Source organism: Saccopteryx leptura, chromosome 2 (assembly GCF_036850995.1).
Source record: "Saccopteryx leptura isolate mSacLep1 chromosome 2, mSacLep1_pri_phased_curated, whole genome shotgun sequence".
Classification (NCBI taxonomy): domain Eukaryota; kingdom Metazoa; phylum Chordata; class Mammalia; order Chiroptera; family Emballonuridae; genus Saccopteryx; species Saccopteryx leptura.
Genome location: NC_089504.1, coordinates 251547953 through 251567833, shown reverse-complemented (window position 1 = coordinate 251567833; position 19881 = coordinate 251547953). Strand labels below are relative to the sequence as shown.

Genomic DNA, 19881 nt, shown 5'->3' with positions numbered 1-19881 from the left:
GCAGCGCACGCGGAAGTACGTCATGCATCCATGCGCCAGAAAAGTTGGCTCGAGAATGACACTACATCTCCCAGAATCCTCTGCGAAGGGTCCTATTAATTGGAAGGGTTCCAGAAAGAGGAAGGTTTGGAGAGAGGAGTGGGATTTAATGGCAAAGCAGGCGGGCAGGCGGGCTCTGGGAGAGATTCTGGTCGGTTCTTTCAGCGCCCCGTAATGCCCCAGCTTCGGAAGAGCCAACGCAGTCCCCGGAAATATCCGGCTAAGGTGGAAGGGCAAGCGTGCAAAAATCTTTTTTTGCCCCTGGCCGGTTGGCTCAGTGGTAGAGCGTCAGCCTGGCGTGCGGAGGTCCCGGGTTCGATTCCCGGCCAGGGCACACAGGAGAAGCGCCCATCTGCTTCTCCACCCCTCCCCCTCTCCTTCCTCTCTGTCTCTCTCTTCCCCTCCCTCAGCGAGGCTCCATTGGAGCAAAGATGGCCCGGGCTCTGGGGATGGCTCCTTGGCCTCCGGCCCAGGCGCTAGAGTGGCTCTGGTCACGACAGAGCGACGCCCCGGAGGGACAGAGCATGCCCCCTGGTGGGCAGAGCGTCGCCCCCTGGTGGGCGTGCCGGGTGGATCCCGGTGGAGCGCATGCGGGAGTCTGTCTGACTGTCTCTCCCCGTTTCCAGCTCCAGAAAAATACAAAGATCTCTTTTTTTTTTTTTTTTTTACAGAGACAGAGAGTAAGTCAGAGAGAGGGATAGACAGGGACAGACAGACAGGAACGGAGAGAGATGAGAAGCATCAGTCATTAGTTTTTCATTGCACGTTGCAACACCTTAGTTGTTCATTGATTGCTTTCTCATATGTGCCTTGACCGCGGGCCTTCAGCAGACTGAGTAGCCCCTTGCTGGAGCCAGCGACCTTGGGTTCAAGCTGGTGGGTTTTTGCTCACATCAAATGCGCCTGCACTCAAGCTGGCGACCTCGGGGTCTTGAACTTGGGTCCTGTGCATCCCAGTCCGACGCTCTATCCACTGCGCCACCGCCTGGTCAGGCGCGTGCAAAAATCTTGATGTCAAACAAGGTAGGGTTCAGAACAAGGCATAGCAGAGAGGGACACTTTATGAGTCTATAAGCTGTACTTACCAGGGTTGTAAAACAGTTTTAACTACACCAAGTAATAATATAGTTACTAACTTCATAAAGAAGAAATGACAGTGGATGAAGAGAAAAATAAAGTGGAAGTACACCAATAGCCTGACCTGTGTTGGGACAGCGGAAAAGTGTAGACCTGAAATGCTGAGGTTGCCGGGTCAAAACACCTACTTGATACTTCCCACTGCTCCCCCGCCCCAAATCGTTTCTCTCTATCCTCTTTCTAAAGAAACCCAAAACAAATAAACAAAAAACTCAATAAATAAAATTCTTTTAAAAAGTACACCAATAGTAGGAGACATTGACGTATTTATCTCAGTCCAAAACAAATCAAGCGATCCACTCTCATAATGATGCAATAAAACTAGAAATTAATAGCATTATTTTAATAGGCCTTTCTGTCTGAAAATCTTTTTTAAAAAATAGTGAAATAGGCCCTGGCTTCTTCCCTCAGTGGTAGAGCGCCGGCTTGGCGTTCGGAAGTCCCAGGTTCGATTCCCGGCCAGGGCACACAGGAGAAACGCCCATCTGCTTCTCCACCCCTCCCCCTCTCCTTCCTCTCTGTCTCTCTCTTCCCCTCCGCAGCCGAAGCTCCATTGGAGCAAAGGCCCAGGCGCTGGGGATGGTTCCTTGGCCTCTGCCCCAGGCGACAGAGCAACGCCCCGGATGGGCAGAGCATCGCCCCCTGGTGGGTGTGCCGGGTGGATCCCGGTTGGGCGCATGCGGGAGTCTGTCCGACTGCCTCCCCATTTCCAGCTTCAGAAAAAAAAAAAAAAAAAAAAAAAGTGAAATAGCCTGACCAAGCTGTGGCGCAGTGGATAGAGCGTCGGACTGGGATGCCTAGGACCCGGGTTCGAGACCCCGGGGTCGCCAGCTTGAGTGCGGGTTCATCTGGTTTGAGGAACCCAAGGTCGCTGGCTCCAGGAAGGGATTCCTCGGTCTGCTGAAGGCCTGTGGTCAAGGCACATATGAGAAAGCAATCAATGAACAACTAAGGTGTTGCAACGCGCAATGAAAAACTGATGATTGATGCTTCTCATCTCTCTCTGTTCCTGTGTGTCTGTCCCTGTCTATCCCTCTCTCTGACTCACTCTCTGTCTCTGTAAAAAATAAATAAATAAATAATAAAAAAAAATAGTGAAATAGGGAAATACAAAACTATAGATAACACTATTAGAAGTATGGGGGCCTGACCTGTGCTGGCACAGTGGATAAAGCCTCGACCTGGAATGCTGAGGTTGCCTGCACTTGTCTGGTCAAGGCACATATGGGAGTTGATGCTTCCTGCTCCTCCCCCCTATCTCTCTCTCTCTCTCTCTCTCTCTCTCTCTCTCTCCTCTCTAAAATGAATACATAAATAAAAAGAAATAATGGGGAAAAAAGAATTTATGGGAGAAAAAGTGGTGAAGAAAGAAAATTTCAAAAACGAGTAATTATAACAGTAAAAATAAAACAAAGTAAGTGCATTTAATTCTCAACAAGTCATTCAAGAACAACAATATAAACCAAAAGAAAGCAAAGGAAATTTAAAGGTAAAAGCAAACAAGTAGACAAAATTAGCAAAACAGAAAAGACTCAAATAATTGTATGAATCTTTTGTATTGAATCAGCGAGATAATATGTCTTGCCACACAATCAATCAATTAGCCAAATTAGAAATTTGGAGTCTTTAATTTGCTGGCTAGGGGGACTGCATGGAAACCTAAGTCGTTCAAATCAATGCGGCCCTGAACACAGTTTGAGGTTAGGTTTTACAGGGAGAATTACATACTGATTGAGGAATGGGAGGGGAGAAAATATAACAGTAAAACAAAGCAGTGAAACAAGCTTTCTTACGTTTATCTATAGCAGGGGTCCCCAAACTTTTTACACAGGGGGCCAGTTCACTGTCCCTCAGACCATTGGAGGGCTGGACTATAAAAAAAAAAAACTATGAACAAATCCCTATGCACACTGCACATATCTTATTTTAAAGTAAAAAACAAAACAGAAAAAAAAACACAGGAACAAATACAATATTTAAAATAAAGAACAAGTAAATTTTTTTTTTTAAAGGTTTTTTTTTTTATATTTTATTTTATTTATTCATTTTAGAGAGGAGAGAGAGAGAGAGAGAGAGAGAAGAGAGAGAAGGGGGAGGAGCCAGAAGCATCAACTCCCATATGTGCCTTGACCAGGCAAGCCCAGGGTTTCGAACCGGCAACCTCAGCATTTCCAGGTCGACGCTTTATCCACTGCGCCACCACAGGTCAGGCAAGAACAAGTAAATTTAAAGCAACAAACTGACCAATATTTCAATGGGAACTATGCTCCTCTCTCTGACCACCAATGAAAAAGGTGCCCCTGCTGGAAGTGCGGCGGGGGCCAGATAAATCCGTAGTTTGGGGACCCCTGATCTATAGGGTTAATTCAGGGAGAAACATTCTGAAAACACCTACTTTGCAAAACTAGCCCAAGGCCACAGTCTGGGAAACCACCGGCAAGGCCAATAGGGAGTAACTTACTGTCAAAAAGTAAGTTCTGCTAAAAGTCTCTTTGTTTTAGAGAAAGTAAGTTTGCCAAAACTTATTTATGTTACAAGCCTTTCTTTTCTTTTTTTTTTTTTTTTTTTTTTTTTTTTGTATTTTTCTGAAGCTGGAAACAGGGAGAGACAGTCAGACAGACTCCCGCATGCGCCCGACGGGGATCCACCCGGCATGCCCACCAGGGGGCTACGCTCTGCCCACCAGGGGGCGATGCTCTGCCCCTCCAGGGCGTCGCTATTTTGCGACCAGAGCCACTCCAGCGCCTGGGGCGGAGGCCAAGGAGCCATCCCCAGCGCCCGGGCCATCTTTGCTCCAATGGAGCCTCGCTGCGGGAGGGGAAGAGAGAGACAGAGAGGAAGGAGAGGGGGAGGGGTGGAGAAGCAGATGGGCGCTTCTCCTGTGTGCCCTGGCCGGGAATCGAACCCGGGATCTCTGCACGCCAGGCCGACGCTCTACCACTGAGCCAACCGGCCAGGGCCACAAGCCTTTCTTTTCTACACTTTAAATCCACTTAGAGTAATTGACATAATATACTGTACCAAATGACTGTTACATATCAATATTTTATAATGTATGCATGGAACATTCTACAGAATAGGTTGTATGTACAATATAATAGGCAGACCAAAATAAATTTAATTAATTTAATTTTTTTTTTGTATTTTTCTTTTTTTTTTTTTTTTTTTTTTTTTTTTTTTTTTTCCATTTTTCTGAAGCTGGAAACGGGGAGAGACAGTCAGACAGACTCCCGCATGCGCCCGACCGGGATCCACCCGGTACGCCCACCATGGGGCGACGCTCTGCCCACCAGGGGGCGATGCTCTGCCCATCCTGGGCGTCGCCATATTGCGACCAGAGCCACTCTAGCGCCTGGGGCAGAGGCCACAGAGCCATCCCCAGCGCCCGGGCCATCTTTGCTCCAATGGAGCCTTGGCTGCGGGAGGGGAAGAGAGAGACAGAGAGGAAAGTGCGGCGGAGGGGTGGAGAAGCAAATGGGCGCTTCTCCTGTGTGCCCTGGCCGGGAATCGAACCCGGGTCCTCCGCACGCTAGGCCGACGCTCTACCGCTGAGCCAACCGGCCAGGGCTTTTGTATTTTTCTGAAGTGAGAAGCAGGGAGGCAGAGAGAGACTCCCACATGTGCCCCACTGGAATCCACACCGCAAGCCCACTAGGGGGCAATGTCCTGCCTATTTGGGCGTTGCTCTGTTGCAACTGAAGCCATTCTAGCACCTGGGGCAGAGGCCATGGAGCCATTCTCAGCACCCGGGCCAACTTTGCTCCCATGGAGCCTTGGCTGCGGGAGGGAAAGAGAGAGATAGAAAGGAAGGAGAGGGGGAGGGGTGGAGAAGTAGATGGGGCTTCTTCTGTGTGTCTTTGTGGGGAATCAAACCCAGAACTTCCACATGCCGGGTGGATGCTCTACCACTGAGCCAGCCAGTCAGGGCCTGGACCAAAATAAATTTCAAAGAACTGAAATTATACGTTTTCTAACAACAGTAGTATTATTGTAAAATAGAAATCAACCCCAGAAAAAAAATGTAGTAAATGTTCAGATCTTTGGACATTAAAATAACTTTTTTTTAATGATATACTTTTTAAAATTTATTTTTTTTACTGATTTCAGAGAGAAAGAGAGGAAGGGAGAGAGTGATAGAGAAACGTGGATTTGTTGTATGTGCCCTGACCAGAACTTCAACCACAACCTCTGAATTTTGGGATGAGGCTCTAAACAACCAAGTCAGGCCAGTAACATACTTTTAGGTAAGCCCCTCACTTAAAGAAATCAGAAGGAAATTTAGAAAACACTTAAAATTGAATTAAATGAAAATGCATATATAAGAGGTCATACATTATTTGTTTTTCTTTGACTCATTTCAGTTAGCTTAATGCCTTCAAAGACCATCTATGTTGTCTCATTCTCCCCATTTTCTTTTTTTAGAGAGAGAGAGAGAGAGAGAGAAGGGGGAGGAGCAGGAAGCATCAACTCCTATATGTGCCTTGACCAGGCAGGCCCAAGGTTTTGAACCGGCAACCTCAGTGTTCCAGGTCGATGCTTTATCTCACTGCGCCACCACAGGTCAGGCTCTCCCCATTTTTTGACACAAATTTATATTATGATTTAAAATTTTATTTTCGAAAGCTGGATTATCAAGGCTTGTTTTTCCAATTTGAATTTCTTAATTTTTGCTTTTATACTAATTAATATTTTCTTTCCATAATTTCATTTAATTTCTCCCTAAATTCCTCATTTTATTTGTTTTCATTCCTTTTGCTAGTACTGTTGGGTTGGATGTACTAAAACTTACATACATTGCTTTCATTTTATAAATTAACCTATGATCAAAAATGGAAATGATAGAGAAGTTCCCTCCTGGGTACACATCGATGTTGGCTCGCACACATTGTAATCCAGTGCACCAGCTCCACCCAACATCTCTAATCCCCTTACTTCCGGCGGCCTGGTTTGTGTTTCAAACCTCGAGACTGTCAATCCCATAGGGCACGCCGTAGAGCATTCTGGGAAGTGTAGTTCTGGGACGAGTGGAACACCGGAAAATGTTCTGCACGGACATTTCCGCCGTTGGGTGGTGACGGGGCGGTGTTGCAGCCCCAAAGGTAAGGGTGAGTGTGGAGAAGGGGCGGGGCCGTGAGGTTGCGGCCTCTGCTGGTACTAGTGACCGCTGGGTCCCCCGGCGACCTCGGCGCGCGCGCGCGAACATCCCAGGAGCCGGTGCCAGGCAAATTCGGAAGATTGCTCAACAGCTCAGGCGGTTCCGGTCTAGGTGGGTGGGTGGTGCGGGACACACGGGCAGGGAGGGAGCAGTTTGCAGCCGCGTTAGGGGACGGGGGACTGTAGGAGTGGGTGCGGGGCGGCGAGTGTGGGCGGCAAGAGGAAATTTGGGGGTTAGCTCCATGGTCGCGGGTGGTGAGGGACTGTGGGGATACCGTGGAGCTGATTAATTGGAGGACATCTGATGTTTAAATATGAAATTCAGTAATCTGAGGCTTGGCAAGGATGCGTGGTTGTAAAGCCGGTACAGGCAGTTAAATGGGTGACGGAGCCTCTGGGGTGAATCCGTGGGAGGGGCTTTGGAGGGGTCCGTAAAAGGGATCGCAGTTGTGGAGGCTCCGAGGCGACAGGTGTTGGCAGTGAGGGAGCCCCGGACACTGCCCTCTGGAGTGAGGGGGACACAGGCCGCAGGTTGTTTTGAAGGAACTGTTAGGACCTGATCATCAGTGATCTGGTTGCCTTTAGGAAAGAATGATAAGGCGTTGTGGGGGCATTTAGAGGGCTCAGAATGGTTGGATGGAGGATTTTGTTCACTGGACAGCGTATTGGTTGTGACAGTGTTGGGTTTTACCTGTGTCCCTGGGAAACTGGAAGGTTTAGAAAACTGCAACCCTTTTGCGTTACAGGAAACAGCTTACTGCAAAGAACCCTCTTCCCTACGTGGCTGGATAAGACTAAAACATACCCTGTTTGACTTGTGACAAGGCCAGAAACCGACTCTCTAAATTTTTAGTTTTTGCCAACTTATCAGCGAGTAGCTGAACACTTGTTACCCTAACTGTGGTCAAGCTTCTCTTCTTCCCCCTGTTCCCGAACTTCGGTGCAGTCAAGGAGAACATGTCCTGATCACCGGCTCTCCAGTCTCCTTTCCCTACACCTGGTTTCTCTGACTCTTTCCCCCCCCAATTGATTGATGTGTGAAACAGAGACGGAGACTGAGACAGTAACACTGATCGTTTCTGTATGTGCCCTGACCAGCGATGGAACTGGCAATCTCTGCTGCTTTGGGACAATGCTCTAGCCAACCAAGCTATCTGGCCAGGGTTTGTTTACCCTTTCCTTTTTTTTTTTTTTTTTTTTTTGGTATTTTTCTGAAGTGAGAAGTGGAGAGGCAGGGAGACACAGTCTCGCATGTGCCCGACCGGGATGCCCAGTAGAGGGCGATGCTCTGCCCATCTGGGCTGTTGCTCTCCTGCAACCAGAGCCATTCTAGTGTCGACCCAGAGGCCATGGAGCTGTTTGGAATCCATGGGAGTCCGAAAAGACCAGAGTAACAGGCTTTATAGAAAGGAAGAAAGGAACCTTGCTATGCTGACTTGCCAGGGGAGTCGCGTGCCAGGCACAGCCTGGGACTGGGTTTTAAGGGTTTTTGGGAGGGGGAGTGAGATGGGTCGTGGGGCATTATCCCATTGGCTGGTGGACCAAGGAGGGTCTTTTATGGACATTTGCCAGAACTTCTCAGCTTGTGACATCAGACATTCCTTTACGATTAGTCATTTGCTGCAAGCCCTGAAAGGAGACTTACTGGTAGGGTTAAAGAAATGAAACCTAAGAGGAGCCATCCTCAGCACCTGGGCCAACTTTGCTCCAATGAAGCCTTGGCTGGAGGAGGGAAGAGAGAGAGAAAGGAGAGGGGGAAGGGTGGAGAAGCAGATGGGTGCTTCTACTGTGTACCCTGATTGGGAATCAAACCCCAGATATCCACATGCCGAGTTGACACTCTAACACTGAGCCAGTGGCCAGGGCCTTACTTACCCCTTTCTATGAAAGAAACCAAAAACCCCCCTCCATTCCTCCCAAAGATGCTTGCAGCTCTTCAGGTCACAGTGTTCTCTCTCTTGCAGTAGGTCACACCTCAATAATCCTTTGGAATAAAATGCCTCTTTACTAAGTCTGCATTTGTTTTCTGTTTGTTTGTTTTCAAGATTTTATTTATTGATTTTATAGAGGAGAGGAGCAAGAAGTATCATCTCATAGTGGCTGCACTTTAGTGTTCATTGATTACTTTTCATATGTACCTTGACCTAGCAAGCCCAAGGTTTTGAACTGACAACCAGTGTTCTAAGTCAATGTTCTACCCCACCAAAAGCCAGGTATCTGCATTTGTTTTTTTACTATTCAGTGGTTGTTTTTTCAGTAGAGGGGACTGTCAAGTGGCCTATATGGTGAGTGGTCAGGGCCTCTGTTTGGGTTCTTGTAATTGAGGCACTATTAGTGATGAAGAGTAGGATAGAGTTGATGGGTGGTCTGTTGGAGGTTGTGAGCTAACCACATGCTAGTAATTGGAGTTGTTGGAGGGGGTGGAGTATTGGAGTTTGCGCAGAGCTGGAGGCTCCTTCAGAATGATGATTAGGAGGAACTGTGGGATGTCACTGAATGGTAGGCGAGGGTGCGGTGGATTAGAAAATCACGGATATGAATGGTTGGGGGCCCTGTGTGATAAGGGATCGGGGACTCCTTGAAGATTGGTAAGATCAAGTTCTGTGTGAGAGCAATGATTGGGGCACCTGTTGGAATGAGTACCGATAAAAGGGAGTGATTGGAGTTCCGTGTTCTTTGGGGCCCAGTATTTGGGATTTCACTGACTCACTTTCTAGCCAGTGAATAGACTGTGGCGATTATTGAACTGGGGTTTGGGGAGCCAGTGATGAGGTTCCTTGGTGTTAAGAGTTCAGAAACCTGTCGGATCAGTGGTTATAAGCTGTGGGGTTGTAATCAAACAAGGAGCCTGTAGGGATGACTGTGACTGGTTTGTGAGCTAAGTAAGGGAGAGCCTGGTATGATCAGGAATCAAGGGTCCGATGGGTATCTGATTAGGGGGTGGGGCTGTGGAGAAACTTTGGATTTCTTTTTTTTTTTTTTTACAGAGACAAAGAGAGTCAGAGAAAGGGACAGACAGGGACAGACAGGAACAGATAGGAACGAAGAGATGTGAAGCATCAATCAGTTTTTCATTGCACATTGCGACACCTTAGTTGTTCATTGATTGCTTTCTCATATGTGCCTTGACCGCGGGCCTTCAGCAGACCAAGTAACCCCTTGTTCGAGCCAGCGACCTTAGGTCCAAGCTGGTGAGCTTTTGCTCAAACCAGATGAGCCCACGCCCAAGCTGGCGACCTCGAGGTCTCGAACCTGGGTCCTTGGCATCCCAGTCCGACGCTCTATCCACTGCGCCACCGCCTGGTCAGGCAAACTTTGGATTTCATTGATCTACTCCTGTGGATTGGTTTGTCATTTGGGGAATGGCAATTGGGGGCTTTGCTAGAGGAGTCATTGAGGACCCACAGTGTGTGTAATTGAAGGTCTTGGAGGGGTGGCCTGTTATATCAATAATTGCAGTCCACAGGGTCAGGTGATGGATACATAAGGTAAGTGATAGTGAGAATGATATTATTATTATTTTTTTAAATAGAGACAGAGAGAGGGATAGACAGGGACAGACAGACAGGAATGGAGAGATGAGATGCATCAATCATTAGTTTTTCGTTGCGCATTGCAACATCATAGTTGTTCATTGATTGCTTTCTCATATTGTGCCTTGACCGTGGGCCTTCAGCAGACCGAGTAACTCTTTGCTCAAGCCAGCAACCTTGGGTCAAAGCTGGTGATCTTTTGCTCAAACCAGATGAGCTTGCACTCAAGCTGGCGACCTCGGGGTCTCGAACCTGTGTCCTTCCACATCCCAGTCCAACACTCTATCCACTGTGCCACTGCCTGGTCAGGCTGATATTATGATTTCTAATATATATTTGGTTATTCAGATCTGTTTGGTATTTCTCAGATATATTTGGTCTTTATCCACAATGTCTGGTTCACAGCCATATTCTACAGGTGTAACAGTCTCTCCTTGCTCAGTTTATTTTCTAAAAAGATGCCCACTGACCTGTCCACCATGTTTTGTCTGCCTAGCGAGCATGTCAGCCAGCCTGTGGCAACCTATCTGGGAGGTGCTTAGCTGCCATTCCTAGACCACAGGTGGAGACCACAATCTCCATTGGCAGGATTGCTAGAAAAGTTGGAATTTGTCCCTCCTAACCCAAGTTTACTGGGACTGAGTTTTTTGGACATTTCCTGACAGGTGTATTCTTTTTTTTTTTTAAGGTTTTATTTATTCATTTTAGAGAAAGGGGGAGAGGGGGAGGAGCAGGAAGCATCAACTTCCATATGTGCCTTGACTGGGCAAGCCCAGGGTTTCGAACCGGCAACGTCAGCATTCCAGGTCTACGCTTTATCCACTGCGCCACCACAGGTCAGGCCAAGCAGGTGTATTCTTATGAAGGAATTATTCCTGTGTGACCTGTGTCTGCGAAGTCCTTCTCTTATCCTGGGTCTGACTGAATGTGAGTGACTTGATCCATGAGCAGTGAAGGAAGTTAAAGTGTAAGTATTTTTTTTTAATTTATTTTATTTATTTATTTATTTATTTAATTTTTTTTTACAGGGACAGAGAGAGAGTAAGATAGAGGGATAGATAGGGACAGACAGACAGGAACGGAGAAAGATGAGAAGCATCAATCATCAGTTTTTCGTTGTGACACATTAGTTGTTCATTGATTGCTTTCTCATATGTGCCTTGACTGCGGGCCTTCAGCAGACTGAGTAACCTCCCGCTCAAGTCAGTGACCTTGGGTTCAAGCTGGTGAGCTTTTTGCTCAAGCCAGATGAGCCCGCACTCAAGCTGGCAACCCCGGGGTCTTGAACCTGGGTCCTTCCGCATCCCCATCCGACGCTCTATCCGCTGCGCCACCGCCTGGTTAGGCTAAGTGTAAGTATTTTTTATGTATCAGAGCAAGGCATTTTTGTTTATTGTGCTTATCTTAAATCTTGATTTGTCTGTCCCAATAATTCTTCCTAAAGCGATATCTGTTAAACAGTTTGTGATCTTTTTTTTTTGTTTGTTTTTTTGTATTTTTCTGAAGCTGGAAACAGGGAGAGACAGTCAGACAGACTCCCGCATGCGCCCGACCGGGATCCACCCGGCACGCCCACCAGGGGGCGACGCTCTGCCCACCAGGGGGCGATGCTCTGCCCCTCCGGGGTGTTGCTCTGCCAAGACCAGAGCCACTCTAGCACCTGGGGCAGAGGCCAAGGAGCCATCACCAGCGCCCGGGCCATCTTTGCTCCAATGGAGCCTCGGCTGCGGGAGGGGAAGAGAGAGACAGAGAGAAAGGAGAGGGGGAGGGGTGGAGAGGCAGATGGGCGCTTCTCCTGTGTGCCCTGGCCGGGAATCGAACCCGGGAACTCTGCACGCCAGGCCAACGCTCTACCACTGAGCCAACCGGCCAGGGCAACAGTTTGTGATCTTTTAAGTGAATTAAAAATAGTGGTTGTACTCAGTTAACTGTTTTTTAGTCGTTAGGAAAATAATTAAAACCATAATCTGCGCCCTGGCTGGTTGGCTCAGTGGTAGAGTGTCGGCCTGGCGTGCAGGAATCCCGGGTTCGATTCCTGGCCAGGGCACACAGGAGAAGCGCCCATCTGGTTCTCCACCTTTCCCCCTCTCCTTCCTCTCTGTCTCTCTCTTCCCCTCTCGCAGCCAAGGCTCCACTGGAGCAAAGTTGGCCCAGGCGCTGGGGGTGGCTCTATAGCCTCTGCCTCAGGCGCTAGAATGGCTCTGGTTGCAACAGAGCAACACCCCAGATGGGCAGAGCATCGCCCCTGGTGGGCATGCCGGGTGGATCCCGGTCGGGTGCATGCGGGAATCTGTCTGATTGCCTCCCCGTTTCCAACTTCAGAAAAATACAAAAACAAACAAACAAACAAAAACAACAAAAAACCCCCCCATAATCTGCAAACCCCAAAAATTTCTCCACAAAAGAAGAAGAGAATCCTTGGCCAGTTTTCTCAGTGGTAGAGCATCGGCTCAGCATGTAGAGGTCCTGATTTGATTCCTGGTCAGAACACATAGGAGAAGCGACCACCTGCTTCTCTACCCCTCCTCCTCCTCCTCTCTCTCTTCCCCTCCTGCAGCCATGAATGGTTTGAGCAAAGTTGGCCCGGATGCTGAGGATAGCTCCATGGCCTCACCTCAGGCGCTAAGATGGCTTGGCTGAGCAACGGAGCAATAGCCCTAGATGAGCACAGCATCATCCCCAGACAGGGGTTGTCGGGTGGATCCTGGTTGGGGTGCATGCGGGATGCATGCGGGAGTCTGTCTCTCTGACTCCCCATCTCTCACTTAATAAAACAAAACCAAAAAAAAAAAAAAAAGCCCTGGCTGGGTAGCTCAATTGTTTAGAACAGCATCCTGATTATGCCAAGTTTGTGGGTTCAATCCCCGGGTTGTAGTAGATATAAGAACCAACCAATGAATGCATAAATAAGTGGAACAAGAAATCAATGTTTCCCTTTCTTTCCCTCTCCCCCTTCCTCTCTAAAAATCAAGAAATAATCTTTTTTTTTTTTAATTAAGAAGACAGCCTTGCCCTGGCTGGTTGCTCAGTTGGTTAGAGGCTTATCCTGAAACATCAAGGTTGAGGGTTCAATCCCTGATCAGGGCATATACAGGAAGTGATGAATGAATGCACAACTAAGTGGAACAACAAATGACTGCTTCTTTCTCTTCAGCCTTCCCCTCTCTCCCTTCCTCTCATTATCTCTCTAAAATCAATCAATAAAAAAGTGGAACAAAATCAATGTCTCTCTTTCCCTTCCTCTAAAAGCAATTAAAAAATTATTTTAAGTAGAAGAGAAGAAAAGGTTTTATTATTGAATTAAACCAGAATGCAATGAGCATTCCAAGCAGTCTGCTACAGAGATTTCACAGAAAGTTCACACTTTTCTGTAGCTACACCCATTACAGGTAGATATAACCCATCACACACATGTTCTCAAGATAAATACACACAGTCCATCCTAAATTTACTTGGTGGGTGGGGTGGCCATTTGTTAGCCAATTGCTTTAATCCAAAGGAAAAAATAAACTTCATATCTTTTTGGCAGGAGGTAGTTTTACCACGCAGAACCTGGTGCCAAAGTCAGGCTGATCAGGCTCCTACCCTCCCAGAGACTGGGAGATGGCCAGTCTTCCCTGATCTTCCTGGAGGATTTCAAAGAGATGACTCCCAAGTCCTTAAGGAAGATATTCTTGTGTGGTTAAACTGGATAAGGCTCATTTAGCTTTAGAAAAGATTACCATACATCTCAAAGGGACAGAGAAAGAATTTACAATTACAGGTTTTCTAAAGTAATTGCTCTTTGAATAGGGATTGGGAAGTGTCTTTCCTTTTTTGTGTGAGGGAGACTTTGTTTTTTTAAAAGATTTTATTTATTGAATTTAGAGAGAGAGGTGAGAGAGGTAAGAGAGGGAGGCATGGAGCAAGAAGTATCAACTCATAGGTGCTTCACTTCAGTTGTTCATTGCTTGCATGTGCCTTGACTGGGCAAGCCCAGAGTTTTGAACCAGCAACCTCAGCATTCTAGGTCAACACTTTATCCACTGTGTACCACAGGCCAGGCAGTTGTGTTTTTTGTTTTAATTTACATTTACCCTTTATAGGCTTCTGAGTTCATATTCCCCTAGAGGAGTTAGCTAATCTCCTATCAGCTCTGGTAATTTGCAGCAGGGAAGGGCAGGGGCTGGGCCTTTGAAGAGAGGCAAGGGACCTGCAGAACCACCGGAGAGCTGAGTACTACCACCTTTCTAAGCGCTCCTCAGGTTAGGTGTTAGGGACCCTTTGAAAGAATCCTTGGTGGGGCATTTTCCCTGGGGAACAGTAGGGGAGGTGAGAGATGAGTAAATGACCAAAGGCAGCTGGGTGGCCCTTGCCATTTCCATGGTTCCTTAACTCCGTGGGAGTTTGATCTGCCTCGACTATCTCTGGAAACCTGTGTCTGGGGCTGTTCCTGCTGCTTTCTGAGGGAACTGGCAGGCAGTGCCTGCCCCAGTGTGAGCTGAGAGAGAAGCAACAGTAAAGGTTTCATTAGGCCTCTTGCTGCCTTCTGCTATTGGCTGTCACACATGTGTTGTATGGTCACCATCACCACGTCTTCTCCATGGTCCCACCTCTGTTGCTCTTTCTGTTAGTTCCTCTGATCTGTGCTTTCCTTTGGCTCCAGGGCTGATGTTGGAGTAGAGCAGCCAGCACCCCAGGCTGCTTTACCATCTTGATCTAAAAGCCAGTTTCTGGTCGGACCAGGCGGTGGTGCATTGGAGCCAGGGCTGCAAAGGGCAATGTCAGGCTCAGCTGAGACCCACCAGTGTGGCTCACATTCCATCCTGCTTCTGATAGGGAGTGCAGCAAACAATTTGTCTACGTTCCCAGTAAGAGAGAACTGAGATTTAGGTTCCCAAATTAATTACACCATCTAAGATAAAATTTCCACTGTACCTCCAGGCCATGGCTCTCAGGAACAAGATGACTCAGATGAGATAAGGAAGGAGAGGCCACAAGACTGGAGGTGCAGTCTACAGCCCTTGACCAGAGGCTTTTCCCAGAGCATCAGGACAGAGAGAAGACCCAGAACAGCAGAATTCCCAAAAGCAGCAGAAAATGATCATGTCACAGGTGAGTTATCTGTGTATTCTTCAGAAGTTTCTTCTGTAGATGTGACGAGGCTTACAGGAGTCTTTTTTTTTTTTTTTGTATTTTTCTGAAGCTGGAAACGGGGAGAGACAGTCAGACAGACTCCCGCATGCGCCCGACCGGGATCCACCCGGCACGCCCACCAGGGGGCGACGCTCTGCCCACCAGGGGGCGATGCTCTGCCCCTTCGGGGCGTCGCTCTGCCGCGACCAGAGCCACTCTAGCGCCTGGGGCAGAGTCCAAGGAGCCATCCCCAGCGCCTGGGCCATCTTTGCTCCAATGGAGCCTTGGCTGCGGGAGGGGAAGAGAGAGACAGAGAGGAAGGAGGGGGTGGGGTGGAGAAGCAAATGGACGCTTCTCCTGTGTGCCCTGGCCGGGAATCGAACCCGGGTCCCCCACACGCCAGGCCGACGCTCTACCGCTGAGCCAACCGGCCAGGGCTGCTTACAGGAGTCTTGACAACCAACAACAGAGGCCTACATATGTGTAGATCATAACCAGAGAAAATAGTATAAACTTGGGAAGGATGTCACAGAAGCACAAGTGGATGCAGAATCATATAAAAGCCTTTTATTTTTTTTTGAAAGTTTGTTAAAGCTGGGAACAGTGAAACAAGGAAGGGTCTAGAATGGAAGAAACATTACAGGAAGGAAATGAGCCTACAAAGGGAAGTTGGGGGACAGGAGGGCGTTGGAGACAGCTTCACGGGATTAGCCTAGAGTGAGCTGCTCTGCTGCCCACTACTACCCTGGTTGCAAGTCTCGTGATATGACCCTATAAGTTTAGGAAATACATGTTTGTGGGTGGGGAAAGTAGGGAAGAGTAGGGACGGCATGGGCGTTAAAGTTGGAACATAGGCGCACAGAAAAATGAGGTCCTTCACTGTCAGAGAGGAGCTACAAGCTTTCCTCAGCTGTTCCCAGAAGCCAGGCAGAAAGGGCAGCAGAGCATTTTCTCAGCAGGAGCTGGCATTTTCTGATGGTTACGTGTAGTGGAAACACGTCCATAGCTGTTCATCTCACTAATGTTGTGGAGTAAGTCCTAGGCAGCAACCTTGTAATAAATGTGCACATTTACCATGGAGGGATTCTTTTTTTTTTTTTAAACAACTGTTTTTTTTTTTTATTTATTCATTTTAGAGAGGAGGGAGGAAGAGAGAGAGAGAGAGAGAGGAGGGAGGAGCAGGAAGCATCAATTCTCATATATGCCTTGACCAGACAAATGCAGGGTTTTGAACCAGCGACCTCAGTGTTCCCAGGTCGATGCTTTATCCACTGTGCCACCAGAGGTCAGGTGATGGAGGGATTCTTACAGAGTCCCTCAGTGTGAGAGCGAAGGCATGAATCTGAAGGACTCAAAACAACAGGTACTTAGGGGATGGCAGTGGTGGTCTTGGAGGACACATTCTTCCAGTGTTCTACTTTTAGGTAAGAACGTGAATCACGGGGCAGAAGTGATCATAAAACCTTCAGGTGGCCCCCAAAATATTCTTAGCTGGCAATGTTTTTGCTTCTGTTGGCAAAAGACAGCCAAATGGGTGTTTTCCTTCAGCCCCGTTTCTTTACCTCCTTAGCTCATGAAACAGACTGTTGGGTCCCTTCACCTTTCAAAGCCATACCTACCCGCTGAACTAACTCCTCTCTCTGTGACCCTCCCTTCATTCCTGTCTTTACCTTAAAAATTCTGTGGTCTGGCCCTGGCCGGTTGGCTCAGTGGTAGAGCGTCGGCCTGGCGTGCGGAAGTCCCGGGTTCGATTCCTGGCCAGGGCACACAGGAGAGGCACCCATCTGCTTCTCCACCCCTCCCCCTCTCCTTCCTCTCTGTCTCTCTCTTCCCCTCCCGCAGCCGAGGGTCCATTGGAGCAAAAGATGGCCCAGGCGCTGGGGATGGCTCCTTGGCCTCTGCCCCAGGCGCTAGAGTGGCTCTGGTCGCAGCAGAGCGACGCCCTGGAGGGGCAGAGCATCGCCTCCTGGTGGGTGTGCTGGGTGGATCCTGGTCGGGCGCATGCGGGAGTCTGTCTGACTGCCTCCCTGTTTCCAGCTTCAGAAAAATACAAAAAAATAATAATAATAATAATAATTCTGTGGTTTAAACTAGTGCACAGTAACACTGACTTTTCCCTTTTTGTGCAATTCTGTGTCAGAAGCCCAGCTGCCGGGTGCCAGAGTTGCCCATTAAAGCAACAGCCAAAATTAAAGTAATTGAGCCTTTAATCACAGACAGCGATGGTGCAGCCAGAACCTAACCATTTACCATGGCACAAGGGTCAAGGGTCAAGGGTCCAAGTGGATCAGCACAGATGTGGGGTTGTCCCACTTCCCAGGGATCCCCGAACAAGCTCCATCAGTTTTATGGTCGGGGGTCAGGAGGAGGGTGAGGCATGGAAGGGCTGTACGGAGGGAGTAGGAAAGTAGTGGATACTAATTCAGAATGGAAAGAAGTAACTTCAGGTTCCCCTCTCCCTCACTTCATAAGGAGTTCTTGGCCAGGGCCATTCCTTTGCCTTTTGTCCACATGTGCTGTATCTCCTTGTTTCATGGCCTCTGTTACCACCTTATTGCCTCTGGCCCAAAACAACAAAGTATTTGAGAACGTGATTTTTTTTCTTAATATTTCTGGCACCTAGTACAATTCCAGGAACTTTAAGTGCTCCATATCTGTGTTCTAGAAGCTAGCGAATTACCCCAAACCTTAGTAGCTGAAAACACAAAACATTTATTTCCGTTTCTGTGGGTTAGGAACCTGCCAGCTGTTGACCCATTTGGTTCTGTAATCAGATGTTGAGCTGTGGTCATCTCCAGGTAAAAAAGCAGGATGATCCCCAGCTAAGCTCATGCACATGGTTGGGGGACAGGCCTCAGCCCCTTCCTCTTGGGCTTCTGAACAGGGCTGCCTCTCAGAATGGATTTCCCCAGAGAGAGCAAAAGAGGGTTCCCAAGATGGAATTGTATTCTTCTTAAAGTTTATCCTAGAGGTGACATTTCATCACTTCTGCCCTGTTCTGTTCAGTGGCAGTGAGTCAGTAAGTCCAGCCCATATTCAGGAGGGGAGGATTACACGGAAGCATGACTACCAGGAGTTAGAGGTTATTGGGACCAACTTGGTGGCTGCTTACCTCTATTGAGAAGAAAGCCTGTGTTCTACGTGAGAACCACTCAGTTTTAACAGGGATTATGCTTTTCCTAGATATCATTTGAGGATGTGGCTGTGGATTTCACATTGGAGGAGTGGCAGCTACTCAATCCTACCCAAAAGAACTTGTACAGAGACGTGATGTTGGAGAACTATAGCAATCTAGTGTTCTTGGGTAAGAACATTCTTGTGTAATGCAGTGTGTGCCCAATAACTGGAGCCCTATAATTTTACGGATTTTGAGCTTAAGTTTGTATATAAGTCAAAGAATCTTTGAAAGATTTGGAAGATTTTTATTCACTTGCTTTATTCTGTAGCCTCTGTAGTAAGATAGTTTTCATATTTAAGAGTCCTGCAGCCCAAGCAATTGTGTCCAAGGTTTCTGTGTTTCCAACTAACAGGTTATCAAATTATCAAACCTGAGGGAGTTTTCAAGCTGGAGCAAGAAGAGCCCTGGGTAATAAATGAAGAAACCCTAAGTCACAACTTCTCAGGTGAGAACTAATCAGGTGTATGGCATATAATGATAAAGTTAAATCTCAGGTTTTTGATGATACGTTGGCACTCTTGAAATGTTATTTATAACACTGTTTAAAGTTCCTAAGTCTTTAGAGTTGACTCAGGATGGGTGAAATAGTTCTGTGTGACTTAAAGTTCTCTAGATCCTGGTCTCCACATCAGGATGTATCCTCTTTGTGTGGAGCTAAAGGAGAAATGCACCCCCATCTTACCCACATTGGTGGTTAGTCATTCAGCCCTCGCTTCCGTGGATGAGGCTCTTTGTCCAGCTTTTCCAGTCTGTTTCCTTCTCTATGGCCCCAGCCAAACCTTTCCTCCTCTTGAAGAATTCATGGATTTTTTTTTGTATTTGATTTTTATGTTTGGTTTGTTCTGTGATATTATTAATACTTTGAAAAGAAAAATCACCCTTATCAGATAGCTCAGTTGCTTAGAACATTGCCCAAAAGCACAGAGGTCGCTGGTTCAATCCCTGGTCAGGACACATACAGGAGCAGATCCATGTCCCTGTCTTTTTCTCCCTCTCTCCCTTCCTTACTCTCTCAAATCAATACAATAAATATTTTTTTAAAAAAGGAGCCCTGGCTGGTTTGCTCAGTGGTAGAGCGTCGGCCCGGCGTGTGGAAGTTCCGGGTTTGATTCCAGGCCAGGGTTCACAGGACAAGTGCCCATCTGCTTCTCCACCCTTCCCTCTTTCCTTTCTCTCTGTCTTTCTCTTTCCCTCCCGCAGCCAAGGCTCCATTGGAGCAAAGTTGGCCCTGGTGCTGAGGATGACTCCATGGCCTCCACCTCAGGCGCTAGAATGGCTCTGGTTGCAACAGAGCAACGGCCCAGATGGGCAGAGCATCGCCCCCTGGTGGGCGTGCCGGGTGGATCCCAGTCGGGCACATGTGGGAGTCTCTCTGCCTCCCAGCTTCACACTTTATAAAAATACCCCAAATAAAGAAAAAGAAATTTAGCCCCTATCTATTCAAAAACCAATATAAAGCCTTATTCATGTAGCAGCAGTTTTTATGTTGAATTTTGGCTATCTCCTTCCTGTTTCTTTGCCTACATGTCAGTCTAAGTTTCTCTGGCCAAGTAACTTAAAAACTCAGAACCTGAATTTTCTCATCTCTAAATGTGGGTATTAACACCTACTCAGAACCCCTTTGGGGTCTCGTTGCTCCGATCATAAAGCTCTTTGCAAACTGAAAATGAACCGGTCCACCTCTCTGCAATGCTGCCTTCCTTGCAACTTTATCATTCTTCCCCT

General features: G+C 47.6%; 1 protein-coding gene across 3 annotated transcripts in view; it reads left to right on the top strand.

Moving 5' to 3' along the window:
• The first annotated feature begins 6240 nt into the window (after positions 1–6240).
• Positions 6241–19881, top strand: part of ZNF605 (zinc finger protein 605) — a 28617-nt gene continuing 14976 nt past the window's right edge. For 2 of the 3 annotated variants that reach the window (XM_066371274.1, XM_066371272.1), the window contains exons 1-4: positions 6307–6442; positions 14787–14957; positions 18162–18282; positions 18509–18601. In XM_066371274.1, the coding sequence (XP_066227371.1) occupies positions 14943–14957; positions 18162–18282; positions 18509–18601 (229 nt within the window). In that variant the 5' untranslated portion in view covers positions 6307–6442; positions 14787–14942. Of the gene's footprint in view, positions 6276–6306; positions 6443–14786; positions 14958–18161; positions 18283–18508; positions 18602–19881 lie in introns of those variants that run through there. The other variant, XM_066371273.1, reaches the window with a different exon arrangement.